A 22607-nucleotide genomic window follows, 5' to 3' on the forward strand; every position below is an offset into this window, starting at 1 on the left:
TTAATATAGTGCGGACGTATGTAACAAACGAAAGGGGTTCTGAAGTCTCTGTGAAGCAGTATTTCGACATTCTATATTGGTATGAAAACTTCGAATTGGCTGTAGGAATTTTTTGAACCATCTCTCTTATAACAGTTCGGAAGGAACCTGAATCTTTATATGGTAAAAATGTTGAATTTTCAATATTTCATGTTTAAAATTGGCTCATAATAGAAAATTGCCAAAGAAACCAACATTACCGAATTTGGACCACGTAGGTGTATTTTTTTCAATACCAACGCATATGAGAATTTTCATAACTCGAAATCCATATATATGCCAAAAGGTGTTAATTGTTAATTTTTTTTGTGATGAAAGTTTGTTCTTGACAACAATTGAATAAAAAAATGAAGTGGATCTAATTTCAACCATGTGGTTCTATTTTTTATCCACGCTCCATATGAGATATCTCATAAGTAGCAAGCGCTTCGAAGAAAGGCTAGACTTTTAATATTTTATGATGCAGATTAATTCAGATTAGTCTTTGCGCAAAAAAATTAACGCTGGGGAATTTGACTCACATAGATCTATTTTTTTTGGACCCCAGGGGCTACCAATTAACGCAAACTCTTATATAGAAAGAAAGTCTAACCTTCCAATATGCTTACTATCATTACAACTATGGCTTTGCATGAAAATAACGCGTACTTTTTGATGTATTATTATCAAAGGGATCCACCTGTAGTAGGTGGAGCGGTGTAGGATATGTCATGGTCGACGTGGCCCCACTATAATGTTCCTACTAGTAGAAAAAAGAGGTTAAAACTAAATAATATCGGGAACTAACGAGGAAAACAGCTATTTATTAATAGCAAAATCAAAGTCCGAGCGCACAATGAAACGGGGATATGTGCAATTACAGAACGTACGTGCATACGTGCATATATAAATTAATGTGCAAAATCTGCTGTCGAGGTAATATCACAAACGAAATAACTATATAACAATATTAAACATTTTTAGAGCATTTTTTGGGATCCAGCAAGGCATACACTTACCTCTTGCTCGAGTGACAGTTCGTCTGATGCCAGGAAGAAGTTGGCTAATTTCAGCAAATTGTTTATTATAGACGGTTTGAACATTCTGTGAATTGAATAAATTTGCCAAGGATTTTACGGGTGATGTCATTGACAATGCGGCTGAAATGGTTTTTAGCGGCTTTTTTTGCGTCTTGTTTCTTGTGGACAGATTTTTTGCACTTTTCTACATATTTTTTGCATTTTTCTACATATTTTTTGTATGTTTCCGCAATATGGGTCCGTAGAGTCATTGTTTTCCCTCTAACATTCGCACGCAAGTGCGTTTGATCATACTTCAGACATTTATATTGTGATCTACAATTTTTGGAAATGTGTCGCACCTATAACACGGAACCTCTGCGGCTTTTTTTAGGTCTCTCCCAGTCCCAGAAGACATCGCCTAATGATTTGGTTGGTTGAAGCGTTACTAACAAGAGCCCAGTGTCAGAATTGTTTCTTATAGAAAAAGTTGTGATGAGTTTTGCAACTTCCGCTACCACATCTGTCTGTTCGTCCACGGCCTTTTTTACTTCCTCTTTTTCTATACCGATGCATAATCCTGTGAATACAAGGGAACCTTGTTTCAGCCCTTTTGGACGAGTAAAGAAGCTAGCCTGCACAGCTTGCTCATAACGTCTGCAATATTCATTTATGTATTTATTTATTTATTCATTTGATTAATTAAAAAAAAAAAGAAGAAAGTTATATTCGGCGGGGGCCGAATCTCGGATGACCATCACTATGCTTTTCGCATTCTACTCTGCAAGTTGCATATCGCTGGTATTATTAAAAAAAAATTAATCGCGATGTCTAACATCTTCATTTAAAGGTTAACCCATTTTTAGGCAGATAATATATCTTCATTGAAGGAGTGAAAAAATAGTTTTAAGCATTCTATCTTGTTTGCGTTACGATAAATAGGCATTAAACCTCAAAAAAATGAAAAAAATTAACTTTAATTACTCATAACTTTGTGTGTACACGGCCGATTGGCTTCATTTTTGGACCTAGAATGTAAAGTATCTCGTAAAGCAAATGTAAAAAGCTTCAGCCTTCTAACTGCAATAATTAGAAAAAACTGAGTTGCGTTCCTTTTACACTCCACTGCGCGTTTTTACTGTTACCAATTTGGCCCATTTTCAACCTGCGTGTAGAGACTTACAATGTTTCTACTAAATTTGAAGTCGATTTCTTCATTTTTGCGACCAGGAGAGTGCCAACAACACACAGACACACAGACGCACAGACGAACGGACATAGCTAAATGAACTCAGAATTTTAAGCTAATCAAAAATATAAATACTTTGTAAGGTCTCTGAAGCTTCTTTTTGAGTATTGCAAACATTATGGCAAAACGAGAATAGTCCCCATCAGCGGTGGGCATAAAAACGTACATTAGTGTAAAACATAAATTAGATAAATAATTTCTAAATTCAAAATAAACTGCCTTTACTACTTCTTTTTTTTTTGTTTTATTTGTATATATACATACAAAAACATATGCTTTATCAATTCCCATTAAGTTTGGTAAAAAGTCGGCAAAGTTGGATAAAGACAGGTAAATTTCCTGTGGGTAAACAATACAGCTTGCAATTATCCCTGCAGCAACGCAATTGAGATATTTTTATCCCTTATTTTTGTTGCATGCATTCGCATTGATGCCTATGTAAACAAAGCAAAATCATATCGTTGATATTTCAAGCGTCACGTGATCTCAAAATTGTTGTTTTTATTGAAACATAATATGATTTGTTTTTATCCTTCTAGTGGCGGAAAGACAACCAACTTTGGCAAATAACTCAAATAAAAAGATATCGGTGAGAAATTTTTGACAACCAAAAAACATAAAATTAAAACAGAAGAATTTATAACCTCAAAATTAATTTAAAAAAGAAGGGAAAGAATCAACGTGTAATAAATATTCATCACGTAACTAAATATATTGTTTTATTGTCCTTATCGTCAACAGGTCTAATCGATTCATCTAAATAAACAAAAACTAACAATAATAATTATATCATTTTAGATATGAAAAAGAGAATTCAATGGCGGTATTAATAAAGCCGATAGCCTTAAATACTAGTGCTTTAAGCGCTTTTGTGTTCAGACGCCTTTGCCAAACAGCTAAAAACGACAACGAAAGCTAATTTTTTCCTACAAAATTACACCATATATGTTCCGCCAAACAAGGTTCAAATTGTCTTACCATCTTTTAGTATGGTTTTAGTATTTAACGTTTAAGCATAAATTTTTGATATCTTATGACAAAAATTTGTTCATAAGAGTAATTTGATGTAAATTTAACTGTATCAAATTTGGACAAAATATGTCCCTTTTTCGGAAATTAATTTGACATAAAAATTAATAGCTAGATATTTGGGAAGGAGGTTTAATTTTTAATGCTTAACCGTAAGAAATTTGGATGGCATTGCAAATTCCTATTCCTTAAACCCCACCGTTCCTATGAAAAATAAACCCTTATATGGCGACAAAATCTAATTTGTACTTTTATGCGATGAAGACAGGTGAAAAATATTAAAATCTTCAACGGATAAGTTAAGTTTGTTAAATTGGGACCACGTCGATTCAAATTGTGCGTCCCATGTAATATGAGGACATTAATGAAGAATAAAATAATAATTTTGGTCTGTTATGACGAAGGTGAATTAATAACTCTATTAAATGAAGTTGGCTGGCTATTTAATGATCGGGTTTGCTCAGCTATCATTTTTTTAACTGCTATAAAAAGAATTCCGTTTCGATAACAAAAATAAGAAGGATGAAAATTTAAGAATAAAGCATTTTGATAGAAGAGTTAATCAACGCGGTCTATAAAAGAGGACATATGCAGAACCTATGAGAGAAAGCCTGCGACGCAATTTTCGAAAAAATGGGAATGCCTAGTAATTATAGGAAGCTACAAAACGAAACTGAAAAGTAAACCTTTAACGAACAGTTACAGAGATACCAAAATCGAAATAATCGATTCTCTGCAATATAAAAGTTAATATAAATACTAATTTTATCATAGCTGAAATATCAAAATAAATAAATATCCTATGTGACTACATAAAAGCGTGTCAGATATGCGTATAGATCTGCCCATTGTCGTTTGTTATTTTCACGCCGGTAAATAAAGTGCTATTTTTGAAACTGCAACCAAAAACTAATTATGGTAACTCTAAAATTAGTACTAAAGCACAATAGTCATTAAACGTACTCATTTGTGAGAAAACATCAAATGTTAGTTGCTTATTTTTTAATTTTCTAAAGCTTGATTAAACACAAAAATATATTGGTATTATCAGCAATAAACATTGGAAGAATTAATTAATACGACACATTGCAAAAGGATACAAGGTAAGAAAAGTTGATTATATTTTAAAATTTTAAATATATAGAAAATATTAAGGTTTCTGTTTTTTTTTTCTGACCAACATTCACACCGGACTCCCACCTAGGAAAGCATTAAACGTTTACAAATCTATTGTTAGCTCCAAAATTGAATATCCCTACTCTACATCGTGTAACGCTCCTGCGTATTCATTAAAAAAAATACAAACCTTTCAACACTCAATCCTAAGACGTTGTACCGGTTTGTCCCCCTCAACACCAACATCAATTTTACGTTCCATCTCTTATGAACTCCCCGTTGCTAAGAGAATTTATCTTGTAACTGCAAAAGAACTTCTCAGGGTAAAAATCTTCAAACCTGCCTTCTTTGACGAGGTCACTTCCAGACACAATCATGTCATCAGTAGTTACTCTAACTGCTTCAAAAAATTCAGTAACATCTTCAATAAAGTTAACTCAATACCCTCCTGGAATAATATTATTCATGATAAATGCGTAGTTGAATTAAACTTACTTAATACAATCACCAACTCAAAAAAAAATCGATCAGTGTCTTGTCTTCGAATCGCTTGTCTGCAAAAACTTAACCACTTCGTCGAAAATAACTTCAAAATATACGCAACGGATGGATCTATCAATTCGGACATCTCTAGTTTTTCAATTATTGAATACCCAAACTTACTTATAGGAAAATTCAAAGTTCTACAAGAACTATCATCCACTTTCATTGAACTTCTGGCCATCAGACAAGCAATCATCCATGCATCTGAAATTAAGCTGAAAAAATTTGTAGTTTTCTCTGACAGCAAATCTGCTCTAATTTTAATCAAGAGCAAAGACCCATTCAATAAGTATGTCTTCGATATCTACAACCTTTTAAAAGACCCAATTATTGAAAAATGCCACATTATCTGGATTCCAGGTCACTGCGGTTTTAGTATCAATGAAAAAACTGACTTCCATGCTCGTCAAGCTAGGTTCGATGGTACAGTCCATAAACTACCCCCCAGCGAAGCTTTTCTGCTAGTCAAAAAACTCATCATAAAAGAATGGAAAGATGAGTATCATGTTTTAGCTAGAGAAAAAAGTGACCGGCTGTTCTACAAAATTGTGACATGTGATACTAAAATTTGTGCAAAAAATTTCTGGCAACTCTAACTTTGACGTACATATGTATGACGGAAAAGTCAATCGATAATTTTTTCACTCGGTCGATATTTTCGTTTTTCTTCGATACACATAGACCATAAATTTGTTAAAGATATTAGAAGAAAAAGGCTTATGATACGTAAATTTCTTTCATAAATATTTAATGTTGAACAAGCTTTGTATATAAAAAAGCATCGCGAAGAAATTCCAAAATTATAATTAACTAAAGGGGTACTGCACAGTACTTGCCATTTTATAAGTTTTGGCGATGTGAATTATATGACATTGAAGAAGTGTAATATTTATTGTTACTTCAATTGTTCCTGTTGAGAATTCTTCTAATTTGCTGTCAGAATATTGAAGTGTTTGGAAATTGCCATACTGTTGTATTGTCGACGACTCACAAAAAGGATTAAACGCTGCTGTGACGTGGATTTGTAGACGCATTAGCGAAAGTATTCAATGTTTAAATACAATTCTGATTAGACAATTGTTATATTGGATGGTTCATAGTTACGCCACAGATTACGGATCGTACGTCCATCTAGAACACTTGGAGAAGAAGAACATATCATTGATGCATATTTGATTGTTAATCTATGGCGTAATATATGTAACCTGCTAGTCAAGGCTGTTGCTTGAACTTGTATATTTTCTCTTCTCTTCCTTTTTATTTCGGAACTCTGCAAACCAACTATAGATCATTATGGTTAGCACCAATCTCGTGGTGCCCGTAGTATTATGGGGTCCAACTGCCCCCACTCATTGTGTTTCGAGTGTATTTCTTTCAGACGACCAAACTACATTAGCTACTGGTTGTTACGATGGCCAAATCTGCCTGTGGCATGTTGAGCCCATCACATTAAAAATGTCGCCTCGGTGTCTTTTGGTTGGTCATTCCGCCCCAATTACATGTTTAGTGCGCGCCTCGATAATTGCAGACAACAATTTTCTTGTAAGCTCATCCGAAAACGGTGAAATGTGCACTTGGGATCTTGTGGACGGAAAATGCACCGAATCAGTAAAACTACCTCAAGTTCATACGCAAATCCAGAGTTACCATACAGCTAATAGTGAAGATGCCCGTCTCTTTTGCATTGGCTACTACCCAGAGATTATGGTCATGGATCCATTTAGTCTGGAAGTTATATATGTTCTGAGTTCTAAGGTAAAACCCGATTGGATATCTGCACTACACGTTTTAAGGCCAATGCGGCGCAAAGATGACGTGGTATTGGCCATAACAACCACTGGTACGGTAAAAGTGTGGACGTTAATTGGTAATGAAAACAAGCATGCCGAACCTATTTATGAAAATGAGTCTAAAGAGATACGTTGCTTGAATGCTATCACGATGAATTGTTGCTCACAAAATCAGCGAACAGTTCTTGTTGTTTGCACGAAATATTGGCAGATCTATGACGCTGGTGATTTTACTGTTTTGTGTTCTGTTATCGCGCCTGCTAGAGAACGGTGGCAAGGGGGAGATTTCATTACTTCAGATCGTGTCATGTTGTGGACAGATGAGGGCAAGGGATACCTGTATAAGCTGCCTGCCAATTGTATACCCGATAACAAAGAGTTTCACTCCAAAAGTGTTGTCCGGGATGCACCTTATCTGTATTACTTACTTCAGCAGCCTGGTGATAAAATACTTTCCTGCCCTCCTGCCATGAAACTCTTGAAATATCAAAAAGAAGACAAAATTACTGTTTCGCTTTTGTTGCGAGGAGATTCTGAGGGATATATATCGGTGTGGAATGTACCAGATGTTCCTATTGACAACATAAGCATATTACAGGCTAAACAAATGCCATCACGCGTCTTGAAACCCACCATTTATACATCGCTTGTTGAAGCATGGTCAATGATGGATCCCCCACCCGTCGGAATCCTCGATCAATTGTCTCGTATAACTGACTTCCCGGTCAAATTGACTTCGAGTATTTATTTGCCTCAACAAAGTCGTTTAGTGATAGGACGCGAAAATGGATCTATTGTTATTGTCCCAGCCACTCAGACTGTCATGATGCAACTTTTAATCGGCATCAAACAAAATTTGAGCGAATGGCCCTCACATCAAATACTCTACGGTCATAGGGGTCGTGTCAATTGCTTGCTATGCCCGTCAATGGTTCATCAGCGCTATGAAAAATCTCATCTTTTATCAGGAGGTGTTGATTTTGCAGTGTGCCTTTGGGATTTATATAGTGGTTGCCTATTGCATCGTTTTTGTGTTCATGCTGGTGAAATAACTCAGCTTCTGGTTCCTCCTGAAACATGTAGCCCACGAATTTTAAAATGCATTTGTTCTGTTGCCTCAGATCACTCAGTAACTTTGCTTAGTTTGCAGGAGCGAAAGTGTGTAACTTTAGCTAGTAGACATCTATTCCCAGTTGTAACTATTAAATGGCGCCCTTTGGATGATTTTCTGATAGTCGGTTGTTCTGATGGCTCAGTGTACGTATGGCAAATGGAGACTGGACATTTAGATCGAGTTTTACATGGCATGATAGCAGAAGAAGTATTAATGGCTTGTGATGAGCAAGTTTCAGATGATTCCACTGTAACTAATTCCTCGAACTCTGAACTCGGTCTGGCAAATCCTGCTGTACATTTCTTTCGCGGTCTTAAATCACGCAACATGAATGCTATACGCCACGCCACGCAACGGGGAATACATCAACTGCAGCAGTTGCAAGGACACCATCAGGGTAATTTCGACTTTTTAATGAAGCATCGCAGCAACCCATTGGTAATCCAAGGTCTCCGTACAAACCCCAAAGATGCCGAAAGTCACATTTTGTTTTTTGATATTGAGGGACTAATATTTGAGTTACATAGCGAAGAGTACGCTAAAATGAACGTAGCCGATTTAGAAGCATTAGGTATTATTTTAAATAGTCAAAAAGAAAAGGTTTTGCACCTGGAAGCTTCTAAAAAGATCAGCGATTTTTTTGGAAAAGTAAAAAATAAGGCAGGAGATATGGAGAAAATCCTGAAAGACAAAGACAAGCATGGTTTAGTGCAAAAGTTTAAAGAGAAAACTGAGATAATGGAGAAGAAAGTCCAGGCGAAAGTACAAGAGAGTCTGCAAAAAGTTGTAGATACACAAGAATCGGAAAGCAGTAAAATTGACCTGAAAAGCAAAATTGCGTCCAAAATGGAAGTTACTCATGTCATGGAAGTTGCTCAGTTATTACTATCACTGTTGCATTCATGGGGCCTGGATCCTCATCTCGACAAGGTATGCGAGTCTCAATTGGGCTTGCTAAGACCAATGGTACCGATATCCTTTGGCATTCTTTCAAAAGCGGGTTATATGTCTTTGCTTCTTCCTACATGGCAAAACAACTTCAATATACCAGAAGATCTTATAATACCGTGTACTTCTAAGAGACGTGATATGCCCGATGAATTGAAACGACTGGAACAATTGACCGCTGTTTTCACATCTCGCCTACACTGGGAACTCAGCACTACGCTTACATCCAATCATATACTTGCAATGGTCGCAATGTCAAATACGTTGTTGTCCATGAGTTCGGCCTCATTTTTACCAGAGAGTGAACGCAGTAAAAAACTGATGCGGTTGAGTCAACGCGCTGATTCAACCATGACAATCGAAGAGGAACATGAAGAGATATTGGCCCATCACATGTCACAAATTAAGCAAGGTTGGAGTCTGCTGTCGACACATCATTGCTTCTTGTTGCCGGACAAAATTGAAGCTCTTGAACCAAAAAGGTTTAAGCGACCTCAAGTAGAAATGATGGCCAAACGCTGGCAACACCATTGCATTGAAATTCGTGATGCCGCACAACAGATTTTACTAGGAGAGTTAAGGCGTATGGGAAAAAGAGGACGTAAGCAATTGGTAGAGAGCTGGGCCCAATATTTGCCCTTATATACACATACTGAACCAATTGTGCAACAAACACACCATCAGCAACAGAACAGTTCCAATGGGCACTACAATACAGCTAGCAATGTCGTAGTAGGCAGTGGAAACGGAACCCTACCAAGCGGTGACAATATCGAGGAAGATTATGAAGAAGAAGAAGAGGAAATTATACGTAAACCCTCTAGTTTATCGGAACTAAAGCGCAAACAAACCACGTCCGTTATATTATTGGGAGTTATTGGAGCTGAATTTGGCCAAGACATAGATCAAGATTCGCAAAGTCGTGGTGGCATCGCCATCGGAGAACGTCGAAAATCATCAGTGGTTGAAGGCTTTGGTATTGCAAATAATCTAGCACGTTTAACTTCAATGGCCTTAGCTCATTTGTTGTATGCACCGCCGTCCTCTAAATTACCTCGATATACCCCACTCAGACGAGCGGCTGTTGATCTCCTTGGACGAGGTTTTATAGTTTGGGAACCTTATTTGGACGTTAGCAAAGTTCTCCTAGGTTTATTAGAAATCGCATGTGAAGGTAAAAATGTACCTAATCTCAATTACAAACTTCCGCTCACACCTCAAGCGGATGCCTGTCGTACAGCTCGCCATGCTTTACGTTTAATAGCGACAGCGAGGCCGGCAGCTTTCATAACCACTATGGCCCGTGAGGTGGCACGATATAATAGTATGCAACAAAATCCACAATCGATTAATGTGCCCCTTACGCAATCTGTGTTGTATAAGGCAAAAGGTGAAATTCTCCAATGCATTGAGATGTTAATTGATAAAATGCAGGCCGAAATAGCCGGACTATTGGTAGAGGTAATGGACATTACCTTGCACTGTGTGGACAATGCAGATTTGAAAAGTAAGGGGCTGGTGGAAGTATGTCCATCTATTTGTCGTTTTAATCAAATATCGCATTGTCCACACTCTCGCCGTATAGCGGTAGGTGCGAACAATGGCCATTTGGCCTTGTACGAATTGCGTCAAAACAAGTGTCATATGATACCGGCCCACACACATCCAGTTACTTCTCTGGCATTTTCACCAGATGGTAAATACTTGGTTTCGTATTCGTGCAGCGAGAATCGTTTGTCCTTCTGGCAAACAAGTACGGGAATGTTTGGCCTTGGGCAATCTCAAACTCGGTGCACAAAGGGTTACTCGACAGCACCCATACCAGACGTATCACGTCTCAATCCAATGCGATTGGCGAAACTTGTTTGGATCAACAATCGGCAAGTAACGCTGATGTTGGCGGATGGATCTGAAACGCGTTTCAATATTTAAATGCGATTTTCCAAAGTATCTTTATGTATGCAAGCGGATATATTAAAATTGCCAATGATTCAATTGCGAAATGTCAACAACACATATATTTGTATATGTACGTACTTTAGGGAATATATTTCTGTTAGACTTCGTGTTCAGAGTTTCAGTCCATGTATTTGTTACATGTATTTTTGTCTATTGAAGATGAACGACATAAATGTATTTGTAGATAAATTGTTGTTAAACATAACTAAAACTATATAAATAATTGTTAATGCAATGTTAAAAATGTTTAAAAAAAAGGGCATGTTTATTTTTATTTTATACATAATTATAAAACAAACAAACAAACGCACTCACACGCGCAACTTCCGCGAGTAGGATTGAAGAAGAGAATAGAGGAGTGAGAAAGCTGTGAATAGGATTGCGTGCGATAACATAGTACATACACAATTGTGATTGATTTATTTATTTATTTATTATTTTTATTTTATTTTTGTTTTTTCTCTTTTCTTTTTGTTGAAAACGAAAATTTAATCTCTTTGTATGTGTGTAAAAATTTCAACAGAGAACAGCTATATATTTATTGGCACAAATACGCAGACACAAGAGCACGTCAAAGTAAAATAGAAAGAAAGGAACGCAAACGTCAAATTATTAAAGCAAATAAATGCATGTGTACTGTAGTTTTTTTATGAAAGAATGAAGGAATGATCGATCAACTAACAGAAATCGGATTAGAATATAAATTTAGAGAGTAGTGGCATAGGGAAATGGAGAAAAAGAATTACTTTGTTTACTGTTGTTTTTGTCGTTGTTGTTGTTGTTGTTCATCTCGACAATTAAGGAAAAGTTACGTTAACAATATTAAGTAAAAACTATGCGAATGTGATGCTTTGTAAAGAAAAGTTTAAAGGAATTCCGCCTACAAGTATGTGTAACACACTATTATTGTATTTATGCTAATTATTATTATTATATTGAATTTGTGACTCTTAAATAAAAGTATTAAAGATTAATTAAAGTATATGAAAAATTAAAAAAGAATACTTAAATTGTTTTATTTGTATGCGGTGTGTGCGTTCTTAGTTTTAATTGAGAGCAAGAAAACGATATATAAGTGATTTATTTTAATTAAAGTGTTCTCACATCTTGTTTATAACCATGACAGAAGACGAAGATACTGGCAGTGGTGTTATAAAAATGGCAAAACAGGAACCAATTTCCCCTATTTCGGATGAGGAACCGCCCGCGTTCAGCTTAGCTACACTGGGCTTGCAGCGCGTAGGGACAATTCCGCCACCGAAACCTCAACCCCAACAACCTATACAAATACTAAACGCTCGCGGCATGCCAGCCAGAATTCGAAAGCGAAATAGATTTTTCTTTGACGATAACATCATCAACGACGACAAACCGTTGCGCATGAGTCTATCGCCTCGCAAAGCATCATCAACGCTTAAAGTAAGTTCTCCCAATAAGTCGCCGACAAAAATTTTGAAAAAGCGCAAAGGCGTAGTATCCCGTTATATGCGTTGTGATGATAAAATCTCTCAACATAAACACAGCAAACAACAGGATCCGATGATCGATTCTCCTGTTCAAAATAAATGCAATAGTGGCGGCAGCTCTTTAAATAATACGCCGAAATCGGAGGCGAAAAATAATGCAGTAACTCCGGGAAGCTCCTCTGCCAGTTCTTTGGTTTTACCAACAGACAAAAAGATTGGCCAACGTATCGGTATGCGATTGCGTAACTTGTTAAAACTTCCAAAGGCCCATAAGTGGGTGATATTCGAATGGTTCTATTCATTCGTTGACAAACCACTTTTTGAGGGTGAAAATGAATTTCAGGTGTACCTATCTGAATCATTTCCCGGTTTGCGCACTCGACAGTTAACACGAGCCGAATGGCAGAACATTCGTTCTCTTATGGGAAAGCCACGCCGCTGCTCTCAAGCGTTTTTTGATGAAGAGCGACGTGAATTGGAAAAGAAACGCCAAAAGATGCGTTATATGCAAACACGGCGTTCTGGCGAAATTAAGGATTTAGATTTTCTTCGGGATTTACCTGAAAAAATCCCACTACCTTTGCCGGTCGGCACTAAAGTTACAGCAAGATTGCGTGAGCCGCAAGATGGTATTTTCAGTGGCTCTGTAGATGCATTCGATTCGCTATCGTCCATGTATAGGGTCACATTTGATCGTAACGGATTAGGTACTCATTCAATACCCGATTTTGAAATTGTATCGGAAAATTTCCACGAAATGTTGACAATACAAAGCATCACTAAAGATTTTCGGCCTAGTTTGATGAGTATTTACAATGGTAGTAACAATGTTAGTTCTTTGAGTCCGGGGTCAACTATGCGTGGAGGCATGCGGAACGTTCGCTCTGCTCTTAATATGAATCTTAACAAAAGTGATCCTCTGTTGGGTCAAGAAGTTATTGAAAGTCCATTTAAAAATCCTGTACTGGGACGAGAAAACCTAAATGGATATCCGCCTAAGCTTTTGGAAACTCTGGTGCGATTAAAACGTGCTCTGACTATCAAACGCTCCAAACTGCATCGTTTAAGCGACATGAATAATGAAGCTGAACTGAAGGCCTCACAACAACTAGTTACATCGCATAACAATACAAACTCATCTTCGTCCGATGACTCACAGAACGTTGCCTCAGAAGCCGTACCGTTAAGCGAAGAATTTCAGCGACGTTACGCGTCGATAGTTATATCTATGGAAAAGATGAACCTTGACATACAAGACTATTTGAACGATGTTCAAGCATATGCCAACGATTTGACACGTGACCCGCAACTTCAGGCTATGCTAACGCCATCATATTTACGTGAAAAGTGTCGAGAAGCCGCGGAAGATGCTGTGCAACGTAATAATCAAGGATTACTAAAAAACAGAAATGTTTTAAATCTTATTAAGAACTTGGCAACGGTCCTTTTAGTTGCCTCACACTTGAGCAACGATAACTCCACACAAGTATCTAAAGTATTGGAGGGATGTATCGAAGAAGTGCGCTCTGACCTGCATGGTGACAATGTGGAGACATTTCAGAAGCATGTCCAAATACACTTGCATCATATCCGTTTAGGTATCGGACAAAGTATTATGGCCACGACTAGCAATAATAGTAATAGCAACAACACGAGTAATACTGATGGGAACGTTTTAAACACCAACAATGCTAGATAAAAAAAACGTAAATTTATTAATTTTTGACTTTGCCTTTACTTTAGTTTGTAATTATTTCAATAATAAGAAAAAGAACACAATTATTTTTATTGAACATTTTCAAAAATCTTAGTCCGTTTCTTCATTATCACCATCGCTAGATTGCTCAAGCCATTCGATGAATTTCTGCAAGGTTTGCTTTAAGATCTTGTGCTGATCATTATCAAGCTGTTCGTACCAAGCCAAAATAATGTCTTCCGTTATAAAATCTTTGTCGTACAAATAATGAACAACTTGCGACATTCTACTGCGCACAAATTCATTCTCCTCAAAAATATCCTAAAAAACACAGCATGTTAAGAAAACAATCTTTAATACAGTGTTTATAGCTACATTAACTTACTTCTAAAGCTTTCAAGCAATCCATCATTGCGTCATCTGTTGTAATATAATGCGTTATTATGGGTTTTAATTGATCGAACACCGTATTCAATGCAACTGAAATGTTACGTGATGACTCCTTTATAGGCGGTAAGTTAAAAATTGCCTTCACAACATTGAAGTTAACTTCTCTCAAAGACATATTGTAAGCATAACGTGATGAATTGATTTCTAATTTTAAATATTCTGGGTTCGATTTTTCTTGCAGACCACGAGTCAGAGAATCTATTACTTCCGATAAGAAACCTAGAAGAAGAATGGTCTACCATTTTAGGGTAATGTTCGTTTTCATTATACAAGATCTTACCATTGGCGTCGTCTAATATAGGAGAACAACCTCTTGACTCGCTCTCGTCACTACTACAGCTGTAATCACTATCTACAAGAATTGTGGTTAATTTTCCCATTTTTGGTGAAGCAGGATGGTTTCTTTCGTCTTCATCGTCAGCAACTTCAGCTTCGTCGTCTATCACATATGCTTTCTCACTTATTTTCCTCGTCATTTCATCTGGTTATATAAAGATTGTAAAACATAACATGACTGTATAGTTGGTATTTCACTTGTACCTCGTCCATCCTTTGGGAGTGAAGAGAATACTTGTGATTTCATCAATTTAGTATTTTTTGGTATTACACAATTATAGTCAACAAGTACATTTTTAAGTTCGCACTTAGAGCCTATTTTTGACGCAGAACCTATAATACAAAACTCTAATACGCAATTATCCTCCACGATGACATTATCGAAGATAAATACATAATGCAAGCGGCAATTCTGGCCAATCAGCACGTTCCTTCCAATAACACTGCAATCTAAATGAGAGCCTAAGCCAACAGCACTTTTGTTCCCTATAACAACATTTTCTCGCAATCCTACTTTAACTAAATTCGCGGTCGCACTTCTGTAAATGTTGTTTTTTAGGAAAACGTACTGTTGAGTTAAACATTTGATGCCCATATCCGGCACTAATGGATAGGTCCAACGATTGATTATATCATTGCTAACAATTTGATAGGACAACCAATTGTTCACTTTTCGTGCATAGTGCTGGCGAGACAGTAGAGAAATATAAATGCGGCTATCTAGAATTTCTTCATTAATGAGAATTCCCCTAATAAAATCTGCTCGTGTCTCAAAATCGAAATTATCCGAAAATAGAGAAAGCATAGATGGCGATCCTATTGCTATCTCCGGATTAACTAAGTTCAGCAATGCTATTTCGGAATTATGGGTAAACACTTCTAAAGGAATCTCAAAATTTATTTCTTTAGAGTCCATAGATAGCTCTTGATAATGATGCAATCGTTTATTCTGTATATCCATAGCAATCATAACTTCACTGCCAGTACGAACATGAATATTAGCTTGTTTAAATATAAGAGTGGCGACGGCTCCTTTATCATAAGCCACTGTTTTCCTGCAAATATAACGATATTATTCAAATGTGTGGAATGTTAAAAAAAGAGGAACGGAACTAACTTATGTTGTCCCAAAATAGATTTTAAATCGGCGTTAGTAACGCAGTTAGCATCGAGCAATATGAAATTTTCACGTATTAATCCTTTGCTATCAAGTTCACGCATAGCATCGCCGAAGCATCTGCAACCTTCTCCTCCTATTACATGCACAGTCATACCAATTGCCCAGCATGATGCTGATGCTAAACTCTCGCTGAGGAGAAGAACGATATTTTTACAAAATAGATAAACAAAGTTGAAACAACCAACTTTATAAAACCTTTTACATTCTCGTAATGCAAACTTGAGAAGATAAATACTTCCATTACGCCGCTGCGGTTCAATGCCTCCAGCGCATAATCAAGCATAGGTTCGTTTACCATTGGTAGCAAGGCCTGCAATATAAGCCATAATGATTTAAAAAGCTAAATGCTCATGTCATCGTTATAAAAATGTTCAATTTAACCCACCACGGACTCGGTTTCAGAAAAAGGCCGAAAATTTTTCGCATTACTGTCCGCTATGAGTATCGCCTGAACAATTTCTTTATTTATAAACTTTTTCATTGTTAGCAAATATATTAAATGTGGATACACGCGGCAATCGAAAACGAACAAGAAGAAGAAAACAAAAAGAAAAGACACGACGACGTGCTATCAGCGGCAATGATTGATTATCATTTTAAATAAACTCTATTTAAATTGGGAATTCGTTACGCCTTGTAGGAAATTCTAATCTATTAAAATATGTCAAGCACAATAGTGGTGTTTTTGTTGCACTCTATAAGCGTCACGAAAAATAATGATTTTTAATGTAAGATTTTCTGGATTAAAGTTATTATGTCAACGAATTTCGGGGTTTCAGTTTGTTCCCCGCTTCGACGCTGTCAAGGCGTTTAATTAGATTTTTAAAATGATCTATGAAACATGTTTGATAGTTAGTAGATAGGTCGTTGCAATCCAATCGAGAAATAAGGTAATCTGCTGCACCTTCTTCATAAAGTATTTATGAACGACCCTTATGAGAGAGACTATGACAAGCTTCTCAACCCTTACATTGTCTAAGAATGCGTAAGTGAACTCTTCTTAATACATATTTTTGATCACCCTATGCATATACAGATATATATATATATATTTGTACGGGAGTCTTAGTATGAGGTGAAGTTTCAGACAAGTACACATATCGCCGCTGACTCGTTTAAGCACAACTTGGCGGTTGTTCGCCGTCTTAAGCGTTTTTATGTAATTTAGCTAATAATAATGTTGAAGTTTCTTTAATTATTCATGACACTCGCTCGCTGATTGGCAGTCTCGAATATTAGTCCCTCGACTAGCCATTTTGCTACTAAGATTTTATTGTGGGTGCCAAGGATTTTGTGGAGAAAAATTTACATATTTGCACCTATTTTTGACATCAATAATAACTATGCTTCTTCTTCTTCTGTTATTCAGCCAAACATAATCGAAAATTCGCCGGGATGTGTAAAAAAGGCGCAATGTTAAAAAAGTATCTTACTTAAACAGTTTCCAAACTAACGCAGCTGTCAAACGCGAATCAAATTTTTAGAATTGCCACTTAGTTAGAAAATATTGAATTGGAAGGTAGATTATAGCAAAATAATATTCTTAATGAAATAATGTTGCCTCGTTTTTAGAAGTTTACGTTTGCGCTAAAAAACGGGTAGCCATAAGTGTTTTGTGTCTTCGTCACCCACAAAAGGCAAATAGACGAGCTCATTTTTATGTACGTTACAATTAAAAAAAAAATGACCATATTCATCTCATATTAATATCCATAGAGTTAGATATTATAGCGTCCGTGTATATGGGTGTAGGGGGTTTCTGTCAATATGTTTTTACCATTGTATTTAAAAGTCTATTTTAAAACAAATCAGTAAAAAATACCTATGCGTCGTATCAAAGAGCAATGACCTAATAAATTTTACTGACTACGGCAGCTACATTCGCAACGGCAGTAATAGGTTGGCGCAGACCGGCCGAATATAAAAAATTTACTTATTTTTTTAAATAGAATTGTTTTTGTTATTTTGCTAATTTGGTCCGTTAGCTAATGTTAAGTTTTTTTCCATGTTAAGTTGCGTGTGTTTTGCCGACGGCTTTTGCCAATTTGGTCCGTTATTCACGTCTTCTGGTCTTCTGGTCTGTTAAGTTGCGCGTTTAACATTTAAGTTGTTAAGTTGGGCTTTTAACCATTTATTTATTATAAGCGACTCTGTGCCTTGCCTTTCAACAGGGAATTTAGCGAGGACTTTGTTTAAAAATTATGACGGTCTAATTTTAGGCTAACTTGTAAAATGTCCTCCACAAAATCGATGACGTGAAAGATGGACATCGCTAAACTACAATTTTCGCATTTAGTCGATCGACGGTTCTCATCTGGCACTGATTTGAAAACATTTCTGAAATTCAATTTGAAACGGACTCCATTTGTTTCCTATTACCAAGTTTTTTCTCGTAATCATTTCAATTTGCACAAAGCGTGATTCGGTATTATTGGCACAGTTCGGCAAAGGTTAATTGACTTCAACGCAAAGCCTCTTAAAGCCTCTTAAGTGGAATAGATCTTTTTGGTGCATATATATAATCCTTTTTCGCTAATGAACCGATTTATTTTCTCTGTCAGAACAACCCATATAGTCATTGGGTTATGGAGCCAAGTGATTCTCATAAAAATTTCTTTAAGAATACTACGTTTATGAGCCTGACGTTTATAAATCGTTCCAATAACACATCCTTCTTCGAAATCTTCTCGTAGATCACATAATTTTTTTATCGGTGTTCTTTATCCCACATGCTTATTGGATCATTTAACCAGTGCCCAGACATTTCAGCCAATCGATTGGCATGGATATGGGAAAATTGTTTATGATAATCGAATGATTTTAATAAAAACCTCGACGAACGATTTTCGTATTTCGGCGGCATTTGATACGATGTTTACAAAAAATAAAAATTGTTAATAGTTGGCAGCATTGTGGTATTGCTGCCTTTGTTTTTGCGACTAGTTTCATCAATATGACATTGCAACTCTTCAGTTTTTTCCTTAATTCTCTCACGTTCTTCATTATTGTTTATTATATTATATATCCAGTTGTTACGATTTTTTTCCATCCCTTCGTCCAATTTAACAGATATCATCATGACAATATGTGTTATTTCGTCCCATTTGACCAATGAGAGGGATTTTTGGTTCACCATTTTTCTTATTTATTTATTTTTTTTACTTATTGAAAGCAACTCTGTTCATTCACCACATATAGTACTTTTTTCATTGATAGAGCGACATCCCTGCATCTTTAAATAATCCTGCGTTAACATTGTTGGTGAATTGTGCTGAGTGGCATGAGCTTTCATCTATTTTTGATTCGCATTCGCTACACCTCCCATTGGTTTGTAAACAATTTCATCTGTTTTTGATTCGAATTCGCTACACCTCCCATTAATTTCTAAATAATTTCATCTGCACCGCAATGAGATTTGAACCTGCGACTACTAACTCGGTCGCCGCGATTCTTATCTGTTTGACTACTTTTGCGCATAATTAATACTATTATCTGCTCTATGGTTAAGAAAGACTAAATGATTAGTATGGGTAGTCGTTTAAAATAAAGTTAGCGTAAGTTATCGATATTATGTTGTTCAGAAACTTTCAAGATTTCCACAGGATTATTCGCTCCGAATATGGTTTACGTGCCTCTTGCTTATTGGAATGTGTGCACCAACGTTTAGATATGCGATCTACGGAACCAGTGTTAACATATAAAGAGTGCTTTCTGGTAGCAGCAAAGATTGAGTCTCTTCAATGAAAAGCGTATCAATGTCATTGAATTGCCTGATTGAATTACCTGATAAACGTAGATCGTCATCATCTTTTCAGTTTCCCGGGGAAGCGATTTTACGTACAAGCGCTAGAATATTAGACGGCTTTATAGGAATGCCAAAACATGGTCACAATTAAATTGCAGTTTTGAAGGTAGTTAATTTCGAATCAAAAGTAATGTGTCATTACCAAATAGGCGTCTGCGGTATTAAGCGTGAGCTTAGAAATCAAAAATAAATTCATTGTCTGGTTTAAATGCGGATGTACGGCAATAGTTGATATAAATTCTAATTTATATTTATATATATATACGACTTTTTGTCCTTGCATTTTTAAAATGACCGTAGGCATTCTGAGCCCAAATATGCAAAAATATAAACATATAAAGGATCGATCGGGCTGACAGATTTAAATTGAGTCATAATCTCACGCTAGGCAGGATCAACTTAGTGGAGATAGAGAGCGTCTGTACTTTTTATAATAACTATATAAATATGTATATATGTATGTGTGGGGATCTAAGTAAGGTACCAGGTACACGTAGTAGTTAAATATACTACGTATCTTAGGATACATTAAGATATTTTAAGATCGGCTTAAAACTGGTAGTAAATAAGAGAACGTGCCATGTGCCACGTGCCAAGCCGGACTAACTGAATAAGAAATCCTGATTCTAACTATGAATATGAGTTCAATCCAGAGTATTATGGATTGGCAAGGCCAATCGGAAGAGTTGGTTATAAGTCTATTGTATTGTCGGTCAGGTGCAGAGATAATACTACTTAATTAGGAATATAGTTGGCTTTCGAATTAATTAGACGATTAGGTTCGATGGAAAGTGGATGGTTGATGGCGAACCCGGCAACCAGTTTTAGTCCTTACATTATATTGTTCCATTAAATATAATTTGATTTATCTTTTATATAAATTGGTTTATCTTTTATTGATATTTATGAAACACTATTCACTATTCGGTTGCCAACCGAATTCCAATCGACGTTACTCAATTAATTATTTTTATGATTAAAATGTTACGTAAGGTTTTGTAATTTCTGTATAAATCCTGCAGGTATTTTTGTAAATGAAAGCTGCCTTGTTCAGATTTTTGATTCGCAATCGATAAACACCTTACGGTAAGCGATATCCAGAAGGCGTTTAGTTACCCGTTGAAGCTAAACACTTTTGCCTTTTTTTTATATAGATCTTGTTTTCTTTATTTTTAGTTTAAGTTTAATTAGTTGATATCTTTCGTTTTTCTTTCCACTTCATTTAGTTATTTAACATTTCATTAAGACAAAGAAAAAAAAAATTGAGTTAAGATTAAGTTTATCTAAAATGTACATATATATATATATATATATATACATACATTTATATATATATATATATATATATATATATATATATACATAAAATAATAAATATATATAAAATAATTATTTAAAAAGAAAAATCGAATAATGTTTGGAATAATTTACAACAAAGCTGAATAAAAGAAGGCATAAAGCATAAATTGACCTTTTCTTCTTCTTTATATGATAAATCAAAAGATTATCTTGTAGAGGATTTTTAAAATATTTTACAAGGAATATAAGGCAGCAATATTTATTACTTATTTTACATACACTCACATGTACATGTACATATATACATATATAATATATATATATATATATATATATATATATATATATATAATATATATTATATTATATATTATTATTTATATATTATATGCATACACAGACATGCATCAGTATATAGTTATGTATATAATTATAATATAAATATTATATATATAATATATATATATAAATACAATATATATATATTTATATATATATGTACAAATATATATATATGCTTAGCAATGTATCTAAGGTTCTTCGTCTAACATTTCATGTTGTTATTCTGCTAAGAAATTTATATAGAATTTGATTACAATTTTTTGTTTTTTTATTGTTAATATCTTGCACACTGATGATTGTTTTTTTCTTCTTAGCTTAAAATAATTGTGTGTGCTGTTTAAATCTTTTTTTTTTCCTTTTTTTCTTTTAATATATGGCTGTATTTTGTCGACTGTGTATGTGAATGTTTTTCTGTGTATATATATATATTTTTTTTTTTTAAGTTAAAAGCGTATATTATAGTCTAAGGAGTTTATTCAATTATATTTAGTTTTTTTTTTTTTTTTTTTTTTTTTTTTTTTTTTTTTTACAAACGTTTTTAAGCTGTTGTACAAATAATAAATGTGATTTGTTTTTTGTCTCTTTTCTTAGCTTACAATTCTAATTTAGTATATATTACCTATATATGAAAGAGTTAGTTATATGTGTATGTATATGTAGATATTGATAGGTAAATAAAAGTGATGTATATAACTAGGTTTTAATCCATTGAAAATTTTGGCTTATAAAGTTCAATTTGCTTTTAATAAAGATTTGTAATTTTTTTTTTTTTTTTTTTTTTACTTTTTATTTTTCTTTTTTAATTTATTTATTTATTTTTTGTTTATTCAACTTTTTCCATCTTGTTTTTCATTACATAAAACTAACTACAAGTACTTTAAAATTCTCGTTATTTTATTCAGACAAGATAAAACAAAATACACATACACATTCATACGTACATTTACGTGGGATGCCTTTAAAAACTAGGAATAGATATTAAAAAAAAAAAAAAAAAGACCTGTCGAAATTTCCCACCATATAACCTTTAGAAGGTTTGAGAGGAGCATATATATATAAGCAAATGTATAAAAATATATACAAAACATGGACACAGGTAAATACATGTTGCTCTTATATGCTTCTATCTGCACACATAGACGAGAGCTGAGATAGTGAGGAAAATAATAAAGAAAAAAATATATGAGATGAGAGTGGCCAGGAGAGAGAGAGAGAGAGAGAGAGAGAGAGAGAGAGAGAGAGAGAGAG

At 35.1% G+C, this 22607-nt stretch overlaps 4 protein-coding genes across 7 annotated transcripts in view; 3 read left to right on the forward strand and 1 right to left on the reverse strand.

The window, feature by feature from the left end:
- LOC119645114 (DNA topoisomerase 3-beta) overlaps positions 1-3205 on the forward strand; it is a 5855-nt gene extending 2650 nt beyond the window's left edge. The window contains exons 6-7 of the mRNA XM_038045074.1: positions 2826-2875; positions 3085-3205. Coding sequence (XP_037901002.1) covers positions 2826-2875; positions 3085-3205 — 171 coding nt within the window. The remainder of the gene's footprint in view (positions 1-2825; positions 2876-3084) is intronic.
- A 1058-nt stretch (positions 3206-4263) lies between these two features.
- On the forward strand, positions 4264-11377 carry LOC119631919 (WD repeat-containing protein 7). 4 transcript variants are annotated; one of them, XM_038024519.1, is made up of 2 exons: positions 4264-4418; positions 6262-11377. In XM_038024519.1, the coding sequence occupies exon 2, from the start codon at positions 6268-6270 to the stop codon at positions 10756-10758; it is 4491 nt and encodes a 1496-aa protein (XP_037880447.1). In that variant the 5' UTR covers positions 4264-4418; positions 6262-6267; the 3' UTR covers positions 10759-11377. The 4 variants fall into 4 exon arrangements, with proteins under 4 accessions (XP_037880447.1, XP_037880439.1, XP_037880428.1 ...); XM_038024511.1 differs by lacking the exon at positions 4264-4418 and adding an exon at positions 5548-6165; XM_038024500.1 differs by lacking the exon at positions 4264-4418 and adding an exon at positions 5548-6016.
- Positions 11378-11474: 97 nt separating this feature from the next.
- LOC119631938 (protein lin-9 homolog) lies at positions 11475-13995 on the forward strand. Its single transcript, XM_038024543.1, has 2 exons — positions 11475-11671; positions 11912-13995. Exons 1-2 carry the CDS (start codon positions 11632-11634, stop codon positions 13948-13950), a joined length of 2079 nt encoding a protein of 692 aa, XP_037880471.1. The 5' UTR covers positions 11475-11631; the 3' UTR covers positions 13951-13995.
- On the reverse strand, positions 13979-16394 carry LOC119631944 (translation initiation factor eIF-2B subunit epsilon). Its single transcript, XM_038024557.1, has 7 exons — positions 16299-16394; positions 16099-16223; positions 15851-16042; positions 14938-15788; positions 14678-14878; positions 14333-14616; positions 13979-14268 (listed from the first exon to the last, which is right to left on the reverse strand). Exons 1-7 carry the CDS (start codon positions 16392-16394, stop codon positions 14059-14061), a joined length of 1959 nt encoding a protein of 652 aa, XP_037880485.1. The 3' UTR covers positions 13979-14058.
- Between the last annotated feature and the right edge of the window lie 6213 nt (positions 16395-22607).

The sequence above is a fragment of the Glossina fuscipes genome, unplaced genomic scaffold (genome assembly GCF_014805625.2).
Source record: "Glossina fuscipes isolate IAEA_lab_2018 unplaced genomic scaffold, Yale_Gfus_2 0, whole genome shotgun sequence".
In the NCBI taxonomy this organism is placed as follows: Eukaryota; Metazoa; Arthropoda; class Insecta; order Diptera; family Glossinidae; genus Glossina; species Glossina fuscipes.